Source organism: Stegostoma tigrinum, chromosome 9 (assembly GCF_030684315.1).
Source record: "Stegostoma tigrinum isolate sSteTig4 chromosome 9, sSteTig4.hap1, whole genome shotgun sequence".
Classification (NCBI taxonomy): domain Eukaryota; kingdom Metazoa; phylum Chordata; class Chondrichthyes; order Orectolobiformes; family Stegostomatidae; genus Stegostoma; species Stegostoma tigrinum.
Genome location: NC_081362.1, coordinates 74,412,592 through 74,434,260, shown reverse-complemented (window position 1 = coordinate 74,434,260; position 21,669 = coordinate 74,412,592). Strand labels below are relative to the sequence as shown.

The following is a 21,669-nucleotide window of genomic DNA, read 5'->3' as shown; positions in this document are numbered from 1 at the left end:
TACGTCTTGCAAATGGTTCTTACTACTGCCACTGTGCATCAATGTTAAAGAGAGTGAATGTTGAAGGTGATTGTTAAGGTGGCAATCAAGCAGGCTGCATTGTCCTTCCCGATGACTGTTGGAACTGCAAATATCCACACAAGTGGAGAGTACGTCATCACATTCCTGATTTTGTGCTTTATAAATGGTGAATAGGCATTGTTGTCATATTCAGTTATATACTGCCAGTCATGTTGGATTTCTCCCACATTTTGTGTGCATAATTTAACTGGGCAGTTTTCTACATTGTTGTGTAAATGACACTGTAGCTATACTGGAACAACTTGGCCAAGAGCATGTACGTTCTGGAGCACAAGTCTTCTTTGCTCAATGCTATCCAGTCCCCTACTCTTTGCGGTCTCTACTGCCTTCAGCATTCCTTGATATCACATGGATTGAACTGGTTCAGTCTGGCATTTGTGGTGCTGGGGATCTCAAGAAACTGAAATGGATCATCCACTTGGCACATCAGACTAAAGATGGTTACAAATAACTCAGCCTCGTCTTTAGAATTGATGTCTTGGGCTCCCCCATCTTTGGGGATATTTGTGAAGACTCCTGATACTCTTAGCTGTTCGATTGTCTATTACCATTCAAGATTGGATGTTGCTGGGCTGCACAGCTTTGATCTGATACATTGGCTATGGAACTGCTTAGCCCTAAATATTGCATGTTGCTTCCTTTGTTTGGCACACAAGTACTCCTGTGTTCACCGGTTTGGCACTCTATTTTTGATCGTGCTTGGCACTGCTCCTGACATGCCCTTCTGCATTCTTCACGGAACCAGTATTGGTTTCCTGGTTTAATAGTGATTATCAAGTGGAGAATATGCTGGGTCATGAGTTACAGAATGTAACTGAATACAATTCCACTGCTGCTGATCTGCCATTGTGCCTCATAGGTGCCCAATTTTGAGCTACTAGAACTGTTTGAAGTCTGTCTCATTTGGCATGGTGACATGGTCACATAACATGATGGAATGTATCCTCAACTTGAAGATGGAACTTCACCTCCACCAGTACTGAGCAGGTGTGATTCCTACCAATATTATCACGGACGATGCATTGTGACAGGTAGATTGGTGAGGATGAAGCCAAGTAGGTCACATGCTGCAGACTTTGTCCAGCAACTAGGTTCTTTAAGGACTGGCCACTTCAGTCAGTAGAGGTGCTACTGAGTCATGTTTATGATGACAGATATTGAGATCTCCCACCAAGAGTAATTCTGTGCCCTTGTCACTCTCAACATTTCTCCAAATGGTTTCAACATGGAAGAGCACTAATTCATCAGCCAGACGGGAGAAGTGGTAATTAGCAGGAGATTTCCTTGCCCACTTTTAATCTGATGCCATGATATTTCATGGGATTCAGAGTCAATGTTGAGGACTCCCAGCCAAGTCTTTCCTGATTGTATACAACTGTGTCACTGCTTCGGCCAGAGGGCCAGGGCATACCTAAGGATTGTGAGTGTGTTTTCCTGCCACTTTCTGTAATATTTGATTCCATGAATATGTCTATGTAAGGCTGTTGTTCACTAATCAGTGGGACAGCTCCCACGATTTTAGCACAGCGCTCCAGTTGATGGTAAGGAGGGCGTTTCAGGGTCAACAGGGCTCTGCTTCCATAAGTTTCCATATTGTAAGGTGATGCCAGGTGCTTCTTTCAGTTTAGTTCCTTCCTTTAGACTTGGTAGTGGCTCAGGACAATTGCTTGCTAGGGTCATATCAGAGGGCAGTCAAGTATCAGTCACATTGATGTGGGTTTGAAGTCACATGTGGGCCTGACCAGTTAGGGAGAGCAAATTTTCTCCCTTGAAGGACATCCGTGAATCAGACTTTAATGACAGTTACAATATGGGTGTCATTAGGTAGGTTTTTCATTCCAGACAATTTTTTTTAAACTAAATTCAAACTTCATCATCTGCAAGATGTATTCAAACCCCTATTCCAAAAACATGAGTATGGGGTCCTGGATTACTCCTGACATTAACATCATACTACGACTTCTCAAGTCACAAGTCTGTAGTGAAGCATAAAATCATTTATTATGCATAACACCAGCAAGAAGTGCACAAACTGCCATATTGCCCAAGGACAATTCAGAGACTTGTCTTATCCATGCAGACGCAAGTGCTCGAATGAAAAACAACAAACACATCAGGTATAAGAGATAATAGGAACTGTAGATGCTGGAGAATCCAAGATAACAAAGTGTGGAGCTGGATGAACACAGCAGGCCCAGCAGCATCTCAGGAGCACAAAAGCTGCCGTTTCGGGCCTGGACCCTTCATCAGAGAGGGGGATGGGGAGAGGGAACTGGAATAAATAGGGAGAGAGGGGGAGGTGGACCGAAGATAGAGAGAAAAGAAGATAGGTGGAGAGGAGAGTATAGGTGAGGAGGTAGTGAGGGGATAGGTCAGTCCAGGGAAGACAGACAGGTCAAGGAGGTGGGATGAGGGTAGTAGGTAGGAAATGGAGGTAGTAGGTAGGCTTGGGGTGGGAGGAAGGGATGGGTGAGAGGAAGAACAGGTTAGGGAGGTGGAGACAGGCTGGGCTGGTTTTGGGATGCGGTGGGGGAGATTTTGAAGCTTGTGAAGTCCACATTGATACCATTGGGCTGCAGGGTTCCCAAGCGGAATATGAGTTGCTGTTCCTGCATCCTTCGGGTGGCATCATTGTGGCACTGCAGGAGGCCCATGATGGACAACTCGTCTAAAGAATGGGAGGGGGTGGAAAACACATCAGGTATTCATCACAGTCGCTGTCCTGATCATGACATCTCCCAATCCTCAGATGGCTGACTTTCAGAACTGGCCCTACCCCAAAATAACCCTTCCTGCAGCCCATTTATACTGCAACTTCATCTCTCTGTACTACTCTAACATTCAGGCTCCAATTTTCATGGCTACAATTCCCTGTTCTCTCCCCACAGGGTCCTACTTATTTGCTCCCCAACCCTCATAATCCATCTTGTAAGCACCTGATCATTTACAGATTCCAAACTTGCAGCACTTACCTTTTGTTGCCTCCTCCCATATTGCCGTCTTCATTGTTAATGAGGTTAACATAGAAGGATGCCATTCATTCCATTGAGTTCCTGCTGGTTCAAGCTGCAATCATCCAGGTTCTTCAGGCCTCAGCATCTGTATTGAGACTGATGCCTATGCCCACAGGTTAAGTTTCACTACCATTATCTTTTACATCATACGAAATCCCTGAAGCTGAGCCAAAAGAATAAAAGAGGGAGATGGAGATTTCATTTTTATATGGCAGTCTGCTCAATAGTTTGGTTCCCTTCCACCATATATTAGTTAACTCATTGATCAAGCAGCCTACTGTACGAAGACCCTATCAATTTTGTTCTGTAACTGCTGCTGGTCTAATCCCAGGCAATTTTCAACACATTAATTTTTTTTCAGTTGTGGACAAGGTGACAATCTTATGCCATACTTAGCATCTCACTGAAACACTGGCACTATGAAAAAAAATGCTACAAGTTGTAACTTACTGATAGTGCATTCTAAAAGGGGGTGCTTACTTTGCTCCATTTTCTTCATTTTATCTGATTAGTAGTTAAAATTCTGAATACTTCATTTTTTTTGCTTCTTTGTGTTTTAACACTGCAGTGACTCAAAGGCTTAATGTCTCAAATGATTACCAGTAAATGCATTAAATTGGCTCTTCAATGCCAAATAGTAAATCAACCAAGTCATTTATCTTGAGTTCTTTAAACCAGTTACATGTACCACTTGTTTTTGAATGCAAAATTCATAGAATACCTACAGTTTGGAAGCAGGTCATTCAGTCCATTGGGTCATACTGAATCTCCGAAGAGCAACCGACCTCCACCACCCCACCCCCTCCCTGACCCTGCATTTTCCCATGGTTAACCCGTCAAGCCTGCACATCCCTGGACACTATGGACAATTTAGCATGGCCAATCCACCTAACCTGCTATCTTCAGATTGTGGGAGGAAACCAGAGCACCAGAGAAAACTCACACAGACACAGGCAGAATGCGCAAACTCCACAAGACAGTCACCTAAGAATAGAATCAAAGCTGGATCCCTGTTGCTGCGATCCACCATGCCACCCACAATTGTTCAGAAAGCAACGTCAACTTTGTTCTGGTTATAATTTGTTTCATGAACTCAGGGCTGAAAATTGTCCGTAGCTTGCCTGTGTATTTCCATGGAACAGCAGTAATCCAGTGCTGAAGGGTTAAATTTGGAAGAGAGTTCGCATAGTCTGCCTCGTATGCTCTGAGTTCAAAGGTTTGAGGGTTGATCAAATCAAGGTATTTAAAATGATAAATTAAGTTCAACAGAGATGGAAAAAATAAGCTACAACATTTGTGTGGAAAGCCAGAGCAAGAGGGCATTGCTTTAAAATTAGATCTTGGGTATTTAACAATGAAATAAATTCACACTTTTTACCTCCAAAACGGAAGTCTGGAATCTGCTCTCTCAAAGTAATAGGTCAGTTCAAATTCTCAAGACTGCAATCGATGGATTTTTGTTAACTAAATGTACCAATGGAAAATGAGTTACACATCAGCCATGATATAATTGAGTAATAAAGCATGTTTTAAGGACTCTACTTCTTTCCCTATATTCCTAGTGTCAAAATCCACTGCTATAATCACAGCTGTCTGAAATATCTCGTCATACTGAGAAGTCACATTCAAGAAAATGAGATTTATGCTTATAATCAAAAGAATATGGTTTGAAAACCCATTTTAAATTACAAAAGGACACTCATTGTAGGAGTGAAATGGGACACACTTCTTTGAGCAAAAAGAGAGGTTTACCCCATTCAGTAAAAGTTGTTAGCCTTGTTTAGGTTGGGAATGATCTCTACAATCATAAAGAAGTGTAGTTTTGTGGAGCCTCAATGCATGTTTGTGTAAATGGAGTTTCAATAAACAGCAACAAAAGCAAATAATTCAAAGATATTTATTTTTCTTAAGGAAAAGAACAAAACAATTTATCTGAAGTTTCTATTTCAACCATTGTTAAAGGGATTAGGAATTAATCACACAATGCAAGCCAGTATTCAGAATGCATAATTCTAACAGGTTGTTCTGAATAGATGACTTTTTAAATGGGTGTGCCCTCGACTGTAATCATGTTGTAAGTGGATTCATCTACAGCTGTACATGTTAAAAAATAAAGTTGAAGTCTATCTTAGTACAACGTCTGCAATCATTTTAAGACGACGTGTAAGAATAAAATAGTTCTGCATTCATATACATTTACTTAAAGTTCCATCAGTAAAATATTGTAACATCTTTAATTTTGTTAAGAAGAAAGCAGTAGCTACTTCTCTAGAAGTGCCACAAATACATCAAAATGAGTATCACAGTTTCAAAAATAGAACAAACTCTATTCAGCTAAAGAATTTATTTAAATATCTTAGTGGTCATATAACAAGTTAATCAGTTGTTATATTTTGGACAGACAGTGGCATTTTACTTTTCTAACATAATTTCTCCCGGCTTTAGTTGCTTCTCAAGCTATAATCCAGGGTAAAAATACCTGGCCTTCAGATTTTTACCCTATCAAAAAATGGAAGTGCACAGAAATGCTAAACTGTTACAAAAATGTAATCTTTTGATCAATGTTTATTAACATAATATATAATCCTAACAATCTTGACCTATCAAATGATCTAGGTGAAAGCTGACACTTCAGAGTGGGATAACAAAGTGTGGAGCTGGATTAACACAGCAGGCCAAGCAGCATCTTAGGAGCACAAAAGCGATCTATATTCATTGCATCAAAGCTAGGATGCGAATCTTCCTGGTTACTAACTAGTTGAAGACACCAGGCCATCCTAAACCTAATGTACCTATATAACAGTCTTGCGCCTACTGCAATCAGCCATAGGTGTTAATCGTATGAACTCTTTGCCATACTTGCACCAGATTCACATATTTATAAAACAGCACCAAATCACAACTGAACAGTTAGCACTTCTCCACCAGTGGTTTTACTACCTTAAAAATATTCTCTTTAAAACCCTGATTCTCTCTAACTTGTAATTGGAAGTTACAAACTGCTGTCAATCTATAAATCTCCTTCACCAAAGCAGTTAGTTTTGAATCAATCAAATGATGTGCTTATAATTAAAAATACATTGATACTTTAATGGGGTGCACCAAGTTTTAGACAACTTGACCTTAGGCAACAGGAAAACATATTTCTGTTACATGGTATCACTACTCTGCTTTCCTATTTCACCTGCAAGTATAAAATGGGAGTAACAATGACAAATTTCCACTGATTTGCTGTTGTATTTACTGAGCCATTTTTACATGCTAATTGTGGTCACATGAAATATGTGCAACTCTGAACTTTTTACCGGACCAGATCAAAAACAAGTTAAAACAAGATGATAAAATGTGAGGCTGGATGAACACAGCAGGCCAAGCAGCATCTCAGGAGCACAAAAGCTGACGTTTCGGGCCTAGACCCTTCATCTAGGCCCGAAACGTCAGCTTTTGTGCTCCTGAGATGCTGCTGGGCCTGCTGTGTTCATCCAGCCTCACATTTTATTATCTTGGAATCTCCAGCATCTGCAGTCCCCACTATCTTTAAAACAAGATGAACCTACATTGCTGCAAACTCAGATTACTTTCACAAGCACGACTTCAGGCATTAAAAGGACCAGTTATTTTAGAAAAGTAATGGTTTAATTTGGAACAGAGAGCACCAAAAGCACCTTAGTGACTTGGCCGACATTTGATCCAACCAAAACTGATCAGCTTCTGACAAGATCAGCTTGAGTAGAGCCACAGTTCATGATGATATGTACTGAGAACTGAGTTAAGACAACTTTCAGGCTGCTCTCTTTTGCTGCATTACTTGACTGCACACAATGTGAATTGTGACCACTTTCAGAAATGGTCACAGAAATTTGAGGGTGCATACATGAGGATCAATGGTCGCCACAACATCGTGGGTTGAAGGGCCTGTTCTGTGCTGTACTGTTCTATGTTCTATGTTCAGGTGCTAATCAGTTTATTGTGTCTTACAACATGCCACCTTCGACAGAATGCAAGAATTACCACAATGGAAATATTTTGTAAAACAACATATATCCAAAATTGTTGGAAAGTTTGATGTATTGTAAATCAAACTGAGGGGCAGAACAACTGACAGCTAGAATAAATGATCAATAAAGAAAAATATCTTGCCCTTGGTCATTGTATTATGGAAACAGACTTTTAATGGCCGAGTTTATACAAAAATGGGATGATGTTAATAAATAACATTGAGTACCATGATCAAAGATGTATGATAATTTTTTAGAGTTTGGATTGCAAAATAGTGGCATATGGTTGTTGGTTACTTTTTAAAAGGGTTTTAAAAATAACTAGCTCTGGAACATTGATCTAATCCATAACGTGACAGAGATTAGGGACCCCTAGACTGTTAATGGAAGTGAGTTGGGTTTATGATAGGGCATGTAAATATTGAGGGAAATTAGCTTATTTTTGGTTCAGGATAATCAAGACTTGATTTTGGCTAAGAAAAAGCCCAGAGGCTGGAGGTTTTTGAGTTGTGTTGGAAGAGATTTGTCTGGGGTCTGAAGCACAGCGTACTTTCTGTGCTTGAAAGAAGTATAGGACAGTTAAGGGAATAAGTAACCTGGGTAGAAGTTGAGTTTGTACATCTAGATATAGAAATGTTTGGTTAGAAATCTGCAAATAACTGAAAGACTGAGAACATCTGTGCGTTCAGTTCTATGGGTACTCTTGAGAGAAGACTTCACAGTTCACAGAAAAGAACAGGGAAGAATCAGTTGAGTCAAACTTGAAGATTTGAGGCACAAGGGTACTTTCTCTAGATGTGAACCAATGACGTGATAGCATTCACAAATAGGTTGAAGACTTTGTTTTTCTGTGGATTTTAAGATTTTTCAAATCATGTTCTATATTTTGATTGCTTCTTTTTAAAATTCATTTCGTTGTGCAATAAGTTTTTGTTCCATCATTAAAGAAAATCTACAACATTGTGTGCTCTTGTTTCAGTGATGACAACCATGTTTTTTTTCAAATGATCTAGGGATCTGACTTGCCTGGTAGTATCATCAACTGGGATCAAAAAGGTAATCTGGGTAATAACTTTAGGAAATCAAGAAGCTGTGCATTCTTTTGAAAATTTCAATCTCATTTACCAATTTTGAAATCAAGTTTACAAATTAATGCAAAAATCACCACATACATGTACATACAACATATTAAAATAACCTATTAGTCACAGCAATAGATTCTTAATTGATAAGAGATTCAGGGTGATTTTCAGGTAGCATGCACAGTTACTAAGAGGAACATGGGTAGAAGTCAATCGTGCTTGACATTCATTCATAAAGAACCTATGAGCATTTCTGCTGATCATTATACACAGTGCAAGTAGTTATTTCCAGAAATAGCTGTGTCATTGCAATATATTTAAAGGAAGGAAAAGGCCACACTACTTTCCAAACTTCCAATATAATAGGAACATAGGACTTAAGAGCGGGGTAGGTGATATGGCTCTTCAAACCTTCACTACCATTCAATAAGATCATGGCTCATCAAATTTAGGCCTAAAGCCCACTTTCTGGTCTGCTCTGACTGACAGCCATGTGAAACAGGTGTTCAGAACGGGTAAGCCATTGTAGCAGCTATGATTTGATGTAAAGACATAGGAAGATAGAACGTTGCTTTAATAGGAAACTTTCTTTGTTCTCTGTACAATTTTTGTAAAACAAAATCCTTTGACTCAATAAATTAATAGAAAAGTTTAGCACGACAGGTTCCATGATGATCATATTTTGGTTTGGTCCTGAAGTATTGTAACAATGGGTCTTCCTACAGGGACCCATGATTAATTTTAATTTTTCTTTATAATTTTTATTTACAGAAAAGTTAAAAGAACTATTCTGAACTGAATCTATTTTTTATCTGAGTTTGTCAGGTGTTTTTTAAGAAGGACTTCAGCGATGACACGAAACAAGTTTTCTCTTCATATTTTACCAAGCTCACTTCATTAACGACCGTACCCTACCACCAATAACATCCCTCATTGCTCAATCATACCATGCACTGTTGTAGGAGGATTGAACCACTCAGCAGATATCCTGGATCCATTGGTATCCTTTCCGCCTATGCACTCAGGCAAGAACTGACAGTCCAGGGCTGCTCTGCACAGTTCCTGACATTTGCCTCAGACAAGGCACATGGGAGGCGGTGGTGAGCGTGACAAATTTCTCACTTGACAGCGATGACTTGCCAATTGAGACACATTATTGTTTGTTAAAGGACTTGTTGATGGCACAACTTGCCTGATTAATATTCAGCAAGCTCGATATTGAGAAAAGATGACATAGCAATGAGAGTGGGATGCTCAAGATGTTAAGCACAGCCTCACCAGGAATTTCATTTGATTCTGCTAAAACTCTTGCCATAGGCCACATCACTCAAATCCTTATAAGATTCCACCCTCAGCATTTCAAAATATTGTATTACCCTCAGTGAAATAAAAATATCTGAGACATGTGCTAACGTTGAAATTATTTCCTTATAGACTACAAATAAGTATTTTGTTAGCTTCACTGACAAACATGTTAAACTCATTATGTTGGGAAGTATTTGATCTCTTTTTGATTGTGTGCATTTGGAAATGAAGCATGTTAGACATCTGAAAAGGCTCCTGGCTTTGGACGTGGAACACTACATTGACAGCTAGACTTTAGAGGTTTGCAGAAGCCATGAATCCAGAGGGCTAGGAGTTGTTGGGATAGAATGCAGAGATGCTTGCCTGTTTAAGTAAAGCAAATGCTACACAATGAGCCCATTATTGTCATGTTATTTCACAGAGATAAACTGTATTGATTCGATCAGGCAAATCTGATTATTACCACAGTATATATTCACCTACTGTGGAGTGACATGGCTTAACAATTCAACTAAGCCTTTTCATGTAGAGTGTTAATCTGCTCCACTTGCAAAACAATTGAAGAAATATTGCAAAAGGCACATGTATCCTTTTCAAATCAAAATGAGATCTTGTTGTTCTGCTATCTTTTAAGCAAATAGAAGGTAGCCTGATAAAAGCAAGACACTCAGACTGTCTGTGGGACTGACTGTTAATCCCGAATCAAAGATGATTTTTTAGCTGATCCATATTTGTAACAATGCTATATTTATGATTTCTGCAACAAGAATGGGAGTTAAGGGTTTCTAAGAAAGGGACAACCACTGTAAGAAAAAAGACATTTTTGGTGTCTAGGGGGAGGAGAAAATAAAATAAAGCAAATTCTATCAGAATAGAAAGCGTTATCACTCTCATAACTCTCCAAGTACCCCAAAAAGAAATGGACTTAGGTGAATTGGCTGGAGCAATGGTAACAGTTTTACTAGGGATGCTATGCAATGTTGTGTTGTGTGTTACACAAAGATCCTTTCAACTTTTATAGTTGCTGACACTACTGTACTCAACTGTTACCTTTCTCTTCTGCATTGTGAGCATTGTTGTCCATCTCTGATTGCCTGATCTGTAGTACTTTTTGGGAGTTCCAGGACTTTGTCCCATAACATTGTTACAACTCAGCTTGGTGTATGGTGGCAGCTAGCAGAAGTCATGGAGTTGTAGATATACAGCATAGAAAGAGACCCTTCAGTCCAACTTGTCCATGCCAACCAGATATGCTCAGTAAATGTACTCCCATTTGCTAACATTTGGCCCATATCCCACTCAACCCTTCCTATTCATATACCCATCCAGAAACCTTTTAAATGTTGTAATTGTACCAAGGTGGTGTTTCTATGTGTATGCTGCCAATGTCCTTCTAGGTGATAGAAATCATTGGTGTGGACGATGCTGTCCAATGTGGTTTGACAAATTGCCGCAAGGCATTTCACAGATGGTGCATACTGCTGTTACTGAGTGCCAGTGACAAAGAGATTGAATGATATGGGGAGGGAATCTTGAAGATGACAGTGGGGTACTGATAATCAGACTACTTTGTTCTGGAGGGCGATTTGTCTCTGTCTCTTTCTCGGCTGACAGTATCATCATCATCAGCACTGTCAGCTGGCATTATGTCCACAGATGCATGGTAAAAAATGGTTCAGCAGTGAACCAACTACTTTATCTTCCCCCTGCTGCACAGCAACAGAAATAGTTGATGATGTTATTGTCTTGCCCAAAGTACACTGTAAGTGACTACACTTAAAAAGTATTTCAATGGTCATAAATCACCTTGGTACACCCTCAGAACGTGTAAGGTCCCTTGTGAATTCAAGTTTTGGTTCAGGGTAATCAATTAATTCTTGATGACAACCAGCAGAAATCACTTCTCTTTTCCAATCAGCATTTGCTCTTTCATTACTTTTCATTCCTACCTGAGGATAAATGTGTAGCTATACTTCCACTTTCACAAACTTGACAGTTTACTCTGTTAGGCTTAACAATATTACAATGTTCTCCTGAAGATACAACTTACAACAGAAAAGTATTATATGTGAATCATTGGAAAAAGGACAAGATTTAAGAACTGGGTAGTTTGGAGAGGATTGTGCTTTAACTCTCATCAATGCTCTCATAAACAAAGATGTCACAGATAGCCTATTCCAAGACAGTTAAAGGCTTGTAATTTCACGGCCATCCTCCACTTGACATCTTATTTATATTAAGTGGGGTTTTATTGGAGAAGCAGAAAATTAGACAAGCCATGTTATAAATTGAAATAACAAATGTAAATTGTTAGATATGCCAAATGTGAAGCTGATCATTAAGTTGTAAGTTCAGTTGCAATATGTTCTCTGTATTTACCCATGGTCAGAAACTAATGAGATATAATGCTATATACAGCCACAGCAACCGAGTTCATGTTCCAGGATCTTTATGTCCTGTATTCAGGATTGAGCGCAATCCCCAGCCCCTCCTTTCAAGCATGCTTCCTAACATCCTCTCGGGATAGTGATCTGCAGTGGTAAAATGCACCTCATTAATTACTCTCTTTATTTTGTCAGCAAGGGTTGCCCAACGATCCAGAAGACCAATTTCCAGTTCCAAATTTGCATCCAAGCCATTGATAATTAGCAGACTGTTTCTTCACAGCTAACCTTTTGGAACAGCTTAAGCTATTATTCAACCACTTCCAACTTACTTACAAGTTAACACAACTTCTGTCCTCTATGTAATCACTTATCTTTAAGTAACAACACTTCCTTAAATGTTCTCATCATTCTTTGTCAGTAGACCTCAAAGAAATGCTTTGTCTAATTTCCTGCCATGTCTTTCTCTGGTTCTGGTACAAGGAGCTAACCAATGCTGACGGCTCAGCAGCTTAAAAAACATAGTGACATGCAAACTTGGCTATATCCAAACTCATCGTTCTGCACATGTATATTTCCCGCCACACATTTCTTCTTTGTATCTGCTCATGGCCCGAACAATATGCCCTACTGTCTCACAAAATCAACGATATGTTCATTTGAGACTAATTTTCCCAATAAACCTCCATGTCATCAGTACTATCTGGTTCATATATTATCAACACACCAATCCATGAATCTAGAGCTTTCTTGTAATATATCCTCTTGTCTTTCAGCAACATTTGTGTTAATCATTAATGTTTGCAGATGGGTCATTGAGGAAAGGAAATTATCTCTTAAGATTTAATTTAATAGGAGATTGGTTTAAGTGCAGTTAACCCCATTACTATATACCTAAAAATTTCTGACCTTGATAGGCTGAGCCATATTGATTAGTATTCTCCCTACTAAATTGCAATGGAAGAAATACACATTTCTGGAAACAGTTGAAAGTATGTGTTACAAGCATATTTCATTGCTAATTTGATAGCAAATGAATTGCTGCATCAACAAACATATGAACATAAAACAGGAGCATAGTTGGGTTTAATTTATATTTCATTGGGCCAAATTAATATTTTCTGCTTACACACCACTGGTATATCCCTTCCTAATTTAATTGAAAAGTGGATAACATGCAAATGATATAGTGAATATATTTACACTAGTTCGATACTATCAGTGCAGTAGTTGTAGTACTTCTGCAATTTAGAAATGAATGATCATAATATGGAAAGTAGAGATGACAAATAATCATTTCCATGTATCAGGCTAATAGTTTAAAATGAAGTTGTTCTCCTGACACATGTGTGAAGCAGGTTTGCTACCACTGATCTGGTGAAATTATGATCATTAGCAAAGTGTTACTGAACAAACAGATGAAGCTACAGGCTGACAAGTCCCTGGGTTTTGATGGACTTCATCCTAGGATATTCAAAAAGGTGCCTAGTGAGATAATAGGTGCGTTGGCTTCAGTTTTCCAAAATTTGCTAGTTTCTGGAAAGGTTCCATCCAACTATAAAGTAGTAAATGTAACTCTTCAATTCGAGAAAGAAGGAAGGCAGAAAACAGGATTTTTGATGTCGTCCGTGGAGAGAGCGTCAGACTCATTAGTTGTAAAATTCTGAGATGCAAAGGAACCCATGTGTCCCAGTACATAAGTCACAAGAAGTTAGTAAGCAGGTACAGGATATAATTAAATAAACTGTAGAAATTTTATTATTATAACAAGAGGGATTGAATATAAAAGTTAGGATGTTGCACTTAAAGCATTGGTGACGTTGTATCTTGAATACCATGTGCGGTTTTGGTCTCCTTCTTGAAGATAAAATGTTAATGCACTGGAGATAGTTCAGAGGAGGTTTACTAGATTGATACCTGGAATAAGTGGGTTGTCTTATGAGGATAGGTTATACAGGATGGGCTTGTTTCAACTGAAATTTAGAAGACTAAAGAGAGACTGGATTGAAATGTATAAGGGTAAACAGTCTTGACAAGGTGGATATGGAAAGTATGTTTTTCCTTGGGGCTGAGCCTAGAACAAGGAGGCACTGTTTACAAGCGCTTGTCCTTTTAGGAAAGAGATGAGAATTATGTACTATTGGAATTCTCTGCCTCAGCAGGTCATTGAATATTTGTGAGGTGGTGATAAGTTCTTGTGAGGTAAGAGAGCCAAAGGTTATCAAGGGTTATTTGATATGTGTAATTCAAAAGATAATTACATCAGCTATGATCTAATTGAATAGCAGAGGAGAACTGCTACCAAAATTGAAGGAAAAGATATTGTAAACTTCCACAAAATTGTACAAACACGACGTTGCTCTTAAAAGCAGCAATAAAACAGGAAGAGACAACAAAGTGTGGAGCTGGGTAAACACAGCAGGCCAAGCAGCACCTTAGGAGCTCAAAAGCTGACATTTCCTAGACTCTTCATCAGAAAAGGGAGGGGGAGAAGGTTCTGAAATAAATAGGGAGAGAGGGGGAGGCGGATTGAAGATGGATAGAGGAGAAGATAGGTGTAGAGGAGACAGACAAGTTAAAGAGGCGGGGACACAGCCTGTAGAGGTGAGTGTAGGTGGGGAGGTAGGGAGGGGATAGGTCAGTCTGGGGAGGACGGACAGGTCAAGGGGGCGGGATGAGGTTAGTAGGTAGGAAATGGGGGTGCAGCTTGAGGTGGGAGGAAGGGCTATGTGAGACAAAGAACAGGTTAGGGAGGCGGGGGCCAGCTGGGCTGGTTTTGGGATGCAGTAGGGGAGATTTTGAAGCTTGTGAAGTCCACATTGATACCGTCGGGCTGCAGGATTGCCAAGCAGAATATGAGTTGCTGTTCCAGCAACCTTCGGGTGGCATCGTTGTGGCACTGCAGGAGGCCCAGGATGGACATGTCATTTGAGGAATGGAAGGGGGAGTTGAAATGGTTCGCGACTGGGAGGTACAATTGTTTATTGCGAACCCAGCATTGGTGTTCTGCAAAGCAGTCCCCAAGCCTCCACTTGGTTTCGCCAATATAGAGGAGGCCCACAACGGTACAGCAAATGCAATATACCACATTGGCAGATGTGCAGGTGAACATCTGCTTGATATGGAAAGTCTTCTTGTGGCCTGAGATGGGGGTGAGGGAGGAGGTATAGGGGCAAGTGTAGCACTTCCTGCAGTTGCAGGGGAAAGTGCTGGGTGTGGAGAGGAGTGTGGAGCAGATAAGGGAGTCACAGAGAGAGTGGTCCCTCCGCAAAGCAGACAAGGGTGGGGATGGAAAAATATCTTTGGTGGTGTGGTCGGATTGCAGACGGTGGACGTGTCGGAGGATGATGCGTTGGATTCGGAGGTTGGTGGGGTGGTATATGAGAATGAGGGGAATTCTGTTTTGGTTATTATTGCAGGGTCGGGGTGTGAGGGATGAGTTGCGGGAAATGCGGGAGACACTGTCAAGGGCGTTCTCGACCACAGTGGTGGGGGAAGTTGTGGTCCTTGAAAAACGAGGACATCTGAGATGTAAGGGAGTGGAATGCCTCATCCTGGCAGCAGATGCAACAGAGGCGAAGGAGTTGGGAATAGGGGATGGAATTTTTGCAGCAAGGTGGGTGAGAGGAGGTGTATTCTAGGTTGCTGTGGGAGTTGGTGGGCTTGAAATGGATATCGGTTTCTAGGTGGTTGCCTGAGATGGAACCAGAGACGTCCAGGAAGGTGAGGGCTGTGTTGGAGAAAGTCCAGGTACAATAAAACAGGAGGTGCTGGAAATAATCAGTGGGTACTGCAGCATTAATAGAGAGGGGTTGTCAAAACTTTAGAGTTAAAAATTACACTTCTTGAGGAGTCATATTCGATACAAAACCAAAACAAACTTTGATGTGGTTACTATTATAATATCTTTCCTAAAAGCTAATTAAAACCTGTTCAAGATCAGATAAGGTAGCCAGTAAGATCCATATTTATACAGCTATCACAGTAATGCTACCTATGAAGATTAAAATTGTCTCTGGGAAATCTTATTGCTGATTTGTTTGCTTATAAAATGATCATAGGGGCCACTACTAACAGCACGCGAAGTTAATGCATCATAGGGGAGTCAGTTTTAAGATCACTTCTCACCCAACAATTGGGGTAATGACTTTAACTCTTCAACATTTACAGAAAGTGATACTGCTAATTTAAATCAGGTTACAACAATTGTCAACAAGAGATAATTAGCCTCAAACTATAGGGGATCTTGTGGTATAACGGTAATGTCCCTATTTCTGAGCCAGGAGACCCAGGTTCAAGTCACATCGGCTCCTGAGGTGGTGTAATAACATATCTGAAAAGGTTGATTAGGAAATACAGTAGCCTCAATCATTAATTGTTTCTCTCTTCACAGGACCTGCCTAGCCAACTGAGTTTTTCCCACATTTTGTTTTTACTCCAATATTTTTACGCTGCTGATTTAATTTGAAAAATAGATAAGAAGATTTTTATACATCATAAGCATTTTACTTTTTTAACTTTTCCATTAAGAAGCCTACATTGTGCTATGAAATATAACAGCACAATGAACCACAACATATTTAACATTTTTATTCAAAAATAACAACTTCCTCTTTGAAAAACAATCTAAATATATTTATATGTGGCTAACACAGTAAAAACTTACAAAGTGCATCACATTTTGTCTTGCCGTACACTGAACCTGAACCACTTCTCCTTACAATAGCTTTTACAATGGTGGGGTATTTTTGGAGGGGGGGGTGCTTGTGAAAACAAATATGCTTGGATTAGCCTTTTTGTTATTCAATGAAATGCAGGTTTCACTGGCTGGGACAGCAATTATTGCCCATGCCTAGTTGACCTTGAAAAAGCCATATAAATGCATTTGTTTTGAAAGGATATTACAGCTGTAAATCAGCAGTTGGAAAGGAAGAAATGTTTTATGTGTGTTCACATTCACCAAATGACTGAAAATGTTTAAGGAACAAAATGTATCTTGTCAAACCTAACTAGGAAATGACATTTTGTTTATGTTTTACAATACTTTCACATACACTATGTAGTAGATGGTGTATGGTACTTTCATTTAATCAGTTATCAAATATTTTTATACATAAAGCGGATACTGTTGTCTCTTACAATTAGGTAAGATCAATAGTATTACCTTCAACAAAGTGCAATGGTTTGTGTACATTATATGTATGTTTGGGAATAATTACTAACCATAGCCATTCATATCATCAGCATTGGGAAACTTTTCACTGTGTTTTCATTGACCTTTTTCATTTGTATGCAAGCTAAGCATGCCTTGAATTTCCAATGTGGGCACAACACAAAATTTCCATGCTAAATAACACCACAAAATGCAATTATTTTGTTAATGTAAAATGACATCCAAAGTGTCCTCCAAATTTGATATGGTCAAACCTAACATGTGTAAAATGACATAAAACAATAAAAGCAATTATAAGCCATTTGGGTTCCAGAGACGATAAGTCTACATGGGTATTTTTCTTTTCATTATGGGAGCTGGCTAGCTCAGGTGGCTGGACGGCCAGTCTGTAACGTACAGTGATGCCGAAACAGTATGAATTCAACACCACACTGGCTGAGGATACCAAGGACTCCCTTCCTAACTTCTCCCCTTGCCTGAGGTCTGGTGACCCTCTGGTTAAAGCATCACCAGTTGTCTCTCTCTAATGAGAGAGCAGCCCTATGGTGACTTTGTTTTTCACTTTGCCTCAATTTATTTAACCATTATTCATGTTATTAGGTGCAGAATGTTAAGAATCTCAAAACTTTACACAATAAAAAGCAGCCTTCAGCCCACCGCACCTCACCAGCTCTTGAATGAAAAGCTTATTTAGTTCCACTTTCACAACTTCTCCCTGGTAGCCTGTGATTTCTTCCTTTTCAGATAACAATTTAATTTCTTTCTGGATGTTTTAGTTAAATCTTCTTGGATAGTGCATTCCAGACTTTAAGCTAAATTACTGCATGAACTGTTTTTTTTCTCATATTACTTTGGTTTATTTTGCTAATCATTTTAAATCTGTTGCCTCTCTTCCTCAATCTGTTCACAAACAACAAGTTTCTCCCTATCAAACCTACAATCTGAAAAGCTTTTCCATTACTAACGCGATTTAGACTTAGATCATAAAACATAATAGTTTCACCATATTAGTAACGTACCTTAAATAATTAAATTGTGAAGTCTACTTCCCTTTGTTAACCTTGTTCCATCTTGGATTCAGTCATAGAGTCACACAGTACAGAAGCAGACCCTTCAGCCCACCACATCTCGGCCAAACACCATACACCAAACTACATTAATTCCATTTATCTATACTTTGTCCATAGCCTACAATGTCCTGGTATTTAAATAAGCATCTGGATGAGTACTTAAATGTTGTGAGAGTATCTGCCTCCACTATTTTCGTAGACAGCATGTTCCACATATCAAGCACCCTCTGGTTTTTCTTAGATTTCCTCTAAATCACCTGCTCCTCACCTTAAACTTATGCCCTCTAGACTTAGGCACATCTGTCATGGGAAGAGATTTTCATGAACTATTCTGTCTGTGCATCTCATCATTTTGAATACCTCAACAGATTCCCCCTCAGCCTCCTCTGTTCCAAGGAAAACAACTCCAGTTTATCTAGTCTCTCCTCATAGCTGTGCAATCGTGTCCTTCTAGATAGTGTGGGAAGCAGCGCTGCGCACAATATTCCTTAAGTTGTAAAGTTGTAACAAGTTTTCCTTGCTCCTATATTCTACATTCCAGTTAATGAAGACAATTAGTCTGTACGCTTTCTTCACCACCTTGTCTACCTGTGCTGACACCTTCAGGGGGTTTATGGACTCGCACACCAAGGTCCCTTCGATCCTCAGTGCTTCCTAAGTGCCTACCATTCAGTATGTATATATTCTCCTATTGGACCTCCCAAACTGCATCATCTCACACTTATTGGGATTAAACAATTCCATAATTCCATCTGCCATTGGTCTGCCCAATTTACAAGCTAATCAATGTCAGACTGTAACCTGAGACTAATCTGATCACGATCAACAACACCAAATTTTCTTATCATCGGCTAATTATGCCTTCTACATTCATATCCAACTCATTAATGCATACAACAAACAGCAAGGGTCCCAGCAACAATCCTGTGTTATACCACTGTTCACGGGCTTCCAATTCCAAAAATAACCCTCCATCTCTATTGCCTATTAGTAAGCTAATTCAGGATCCAGTTTCCCAGCTTGTCTTCATTCCACTGGGTCCCTATGATCAAAAGTTTATAGGTGATCTGTCAGGAGTCTTTACAATGTTAAAAGAATTCAACAGTGTAGACTCAGGGGCTGAATTATGTGTGGTGCCACGGTCCCTGCTACATCAGCAAAAAACGTTACAGGGAGAATTTTTGCTCTCCAGCCACTTAATAGCCAATTAGTAGCCAATCATCTCTCAAATGATGGCAGTACCGTTGTGGTTACAGTCGGTCCTGCACTTGGGGCTTCTGGAGACATACTGCAATGCATTGAAACTTGCAGGGCCAAGGAGAGGACTTTACTTGGGAGAAGGTGGTGGTGCTGGATTCAAGGGACAACGGCGAGAGGTGAACCTGAGGTGGGCATGACCTTGTGTAGAGGATCTTCCAAAGGGACCTAGTGGCCATTAAAGAAGGACTTCCCTTCCTGCCAATGAAGGGAACCCTGTCAGCTGGCCATTTGATTTGGACTTCTTCCATCATATGTTTAAAACATGGGGTGATGGGATGATGCCCGTCGATTAATTGCCCATTCAAGGGCCTTAATTAGCCCACTGCTGGCAGGCCACCCGATACCAATCCTGCCCCTGATGAATTCCTTGCAGGTATAGAAGCAGGTCAGTAGTTGGCAGGGAGGTCATCCACTGGATTTAATGTGAACTTCCATTTTGAAATAAGGCAGGGAGGAATGTTAAATCCATCTAATTACTTCATCTGATGGGTGAATCCACAATAAACATATTATCATACAATGACAACTACACCAATTAGCAGTGAGAACAGGAAGCACCTGGTCAAATGAACGTTAGCAGAAATCTAGACCCTAAAACCTCACTTAAAAAGACTGACAGCTTCTGTTTGGAAGGGGAATTGAGGAATGTGAAACAAAACTGGTAAATGTAGTTGTGGTACAGATCAGTCATGATCTCATAGAATGACACAGCATGCTTGAGGGGCTGAATGGTCAATATTATTTCCAGTGCTAAAGCCTTTTTATTGTAATTGCATAAATGTACACAGAACATAAAGTATAAAAACAGACCATTTGCTCTGACTAGTCTATACTAGTGTTTATGTCAACACAAGGCTTTTACTAGATCTCTGATGAAGGGTCTAGGCCCGGAACGTCAGCTTTTGTGCTGATAAGATGCTGCTTGGCCTGTTGTGTTCATCCAGCTCCACACTTTGTTATCTCTGATTCTCCAGCATCTGCAGTTCCCATTATCTCTGATCACAAGGCTTTTCCCACTCTGGTTCATTTAACACTATCGACATATCCTTCTCCCTCATACTTATATAGCAATCCCCTAAATGCATCTTTATGGGTTACCTCAACAACCTCATGCAGTATTGAGTTCCACTTTCTAAATTCCCTTTGAATAAAGAAGTTTTTTTTTCTGAACTTAACTTATGGTTACCTTGTTTTCAGGATCTGCAAGTTTTGACCTCCCCAAAAGACAGTAATGTCTTCTCCTTGTCTACTCTGTAAAATCATTTCATAACTTGAAAGAATTCTATGAGGCCACGCCTCAGTCCTCTATTTTGCTCAGAAAAGCTCCCCTGTCTTTTTAGTCTTTCCTAATATTTACAACCACTCAATTGTAGAATAATACTTGAAATTGTCTTCTTACAGAGCGGTCACCTTCAAGGGAATATAAGTGAGATTTATGATCAAAATGAGTGGGATGGATTGAACACCTATTTCAACTTATAAAATTGTATATATTTTTAGGAATGAGCTATTTGGAGTAGATAACCTTTTTAGAATACATTGAGTGAGATTCGTCTCAAATGATGAAGAGATGACAGCTTTGTTTATGTTGCCACTGTACAACGTAGTTCAGCTTTTTAATGGCTTCAATGCCACATTAAAGGAAATAGGAAAGATGCAGAAACAGTAATATTGCAATTTTTAAAAAAAACTTTTTTATGCAGGTCTGAAAATCTATTTTGATGGGAAAGTGTAAGATATCAAGGTTTCTTCTGCATACTGTAGTTTTACGTGTGATTTACACCAAAATTCATGTATGAATGTATCTGGATGTCAATGTGGAGGAAATTCATAGCTTAAGTGCATTTGTTAAATTCTGTATGATTAATTTTCCCTTTGCCTTACTGCAAACAAATCTTTTACCCACAAATATCATCTACGAGCTGGGTGCCATTAATCCCTCGGTATGTGACCCGACTGGGCCGTACCAGAACTCCATAATTTGGTTTACAAGTAAAATAACGCTTCTCTCCAACAGAACCATCATTTTTTCCTTTGGGTGAACGCAGTTCCAGTCCAAGCCAAATGCCTGGTGCAAAGTCAGTAGGTCCAATGTATTTAATGGTTGCCATCTCGCTTGAACTGCTCAGTAGTACCTGTGACCCTTCTTGTAACTTTACACTTCCTTCAGCTGTACTTGTGTTGCTCCAACTTCGTCGCATGGTTGCATTTTTTGGCCTGGAAGCAAGAAATATTATTGTGAGAAGAAAAGAACACCATTCTGATGAAATATCTATACTCAAAACACTCCTCTCCCACTCTT

At 39.6% G+C, this 21,669-nt stretch overlaps 1 protein-coding gene across 4 annotated transcripts in view; it reads right to left on the bottom strand.

Annotated features, from left to right (window-relative positions):
* Positions 1–6,577: 6,577 nt before the first annotated feature.
* LOC125454947 (CAP-Gly domain-containing linker protein 4-like) overlaps positions 6,578–21,669 on the bottom strand; it is a 265,594-nt gene continuing 250,502 nt past the window's right edge. For all 4 annotated transcript variants that reach the window (XM_048536323.2, XM_059648632.1, XM_059648633.1 and 1 more), the window contains one exon: positions 6,578–21,584. In XM_048536323.2, coding sequence (XP_048392280.1) covers positions 21,266–21,584 — 319 coding nt within the window. In that variant the 3' untranslated portion in view covers positions 6,578–21,265. The remainder of the gene's footprint in view (positions 21,585–21,669) is intronic.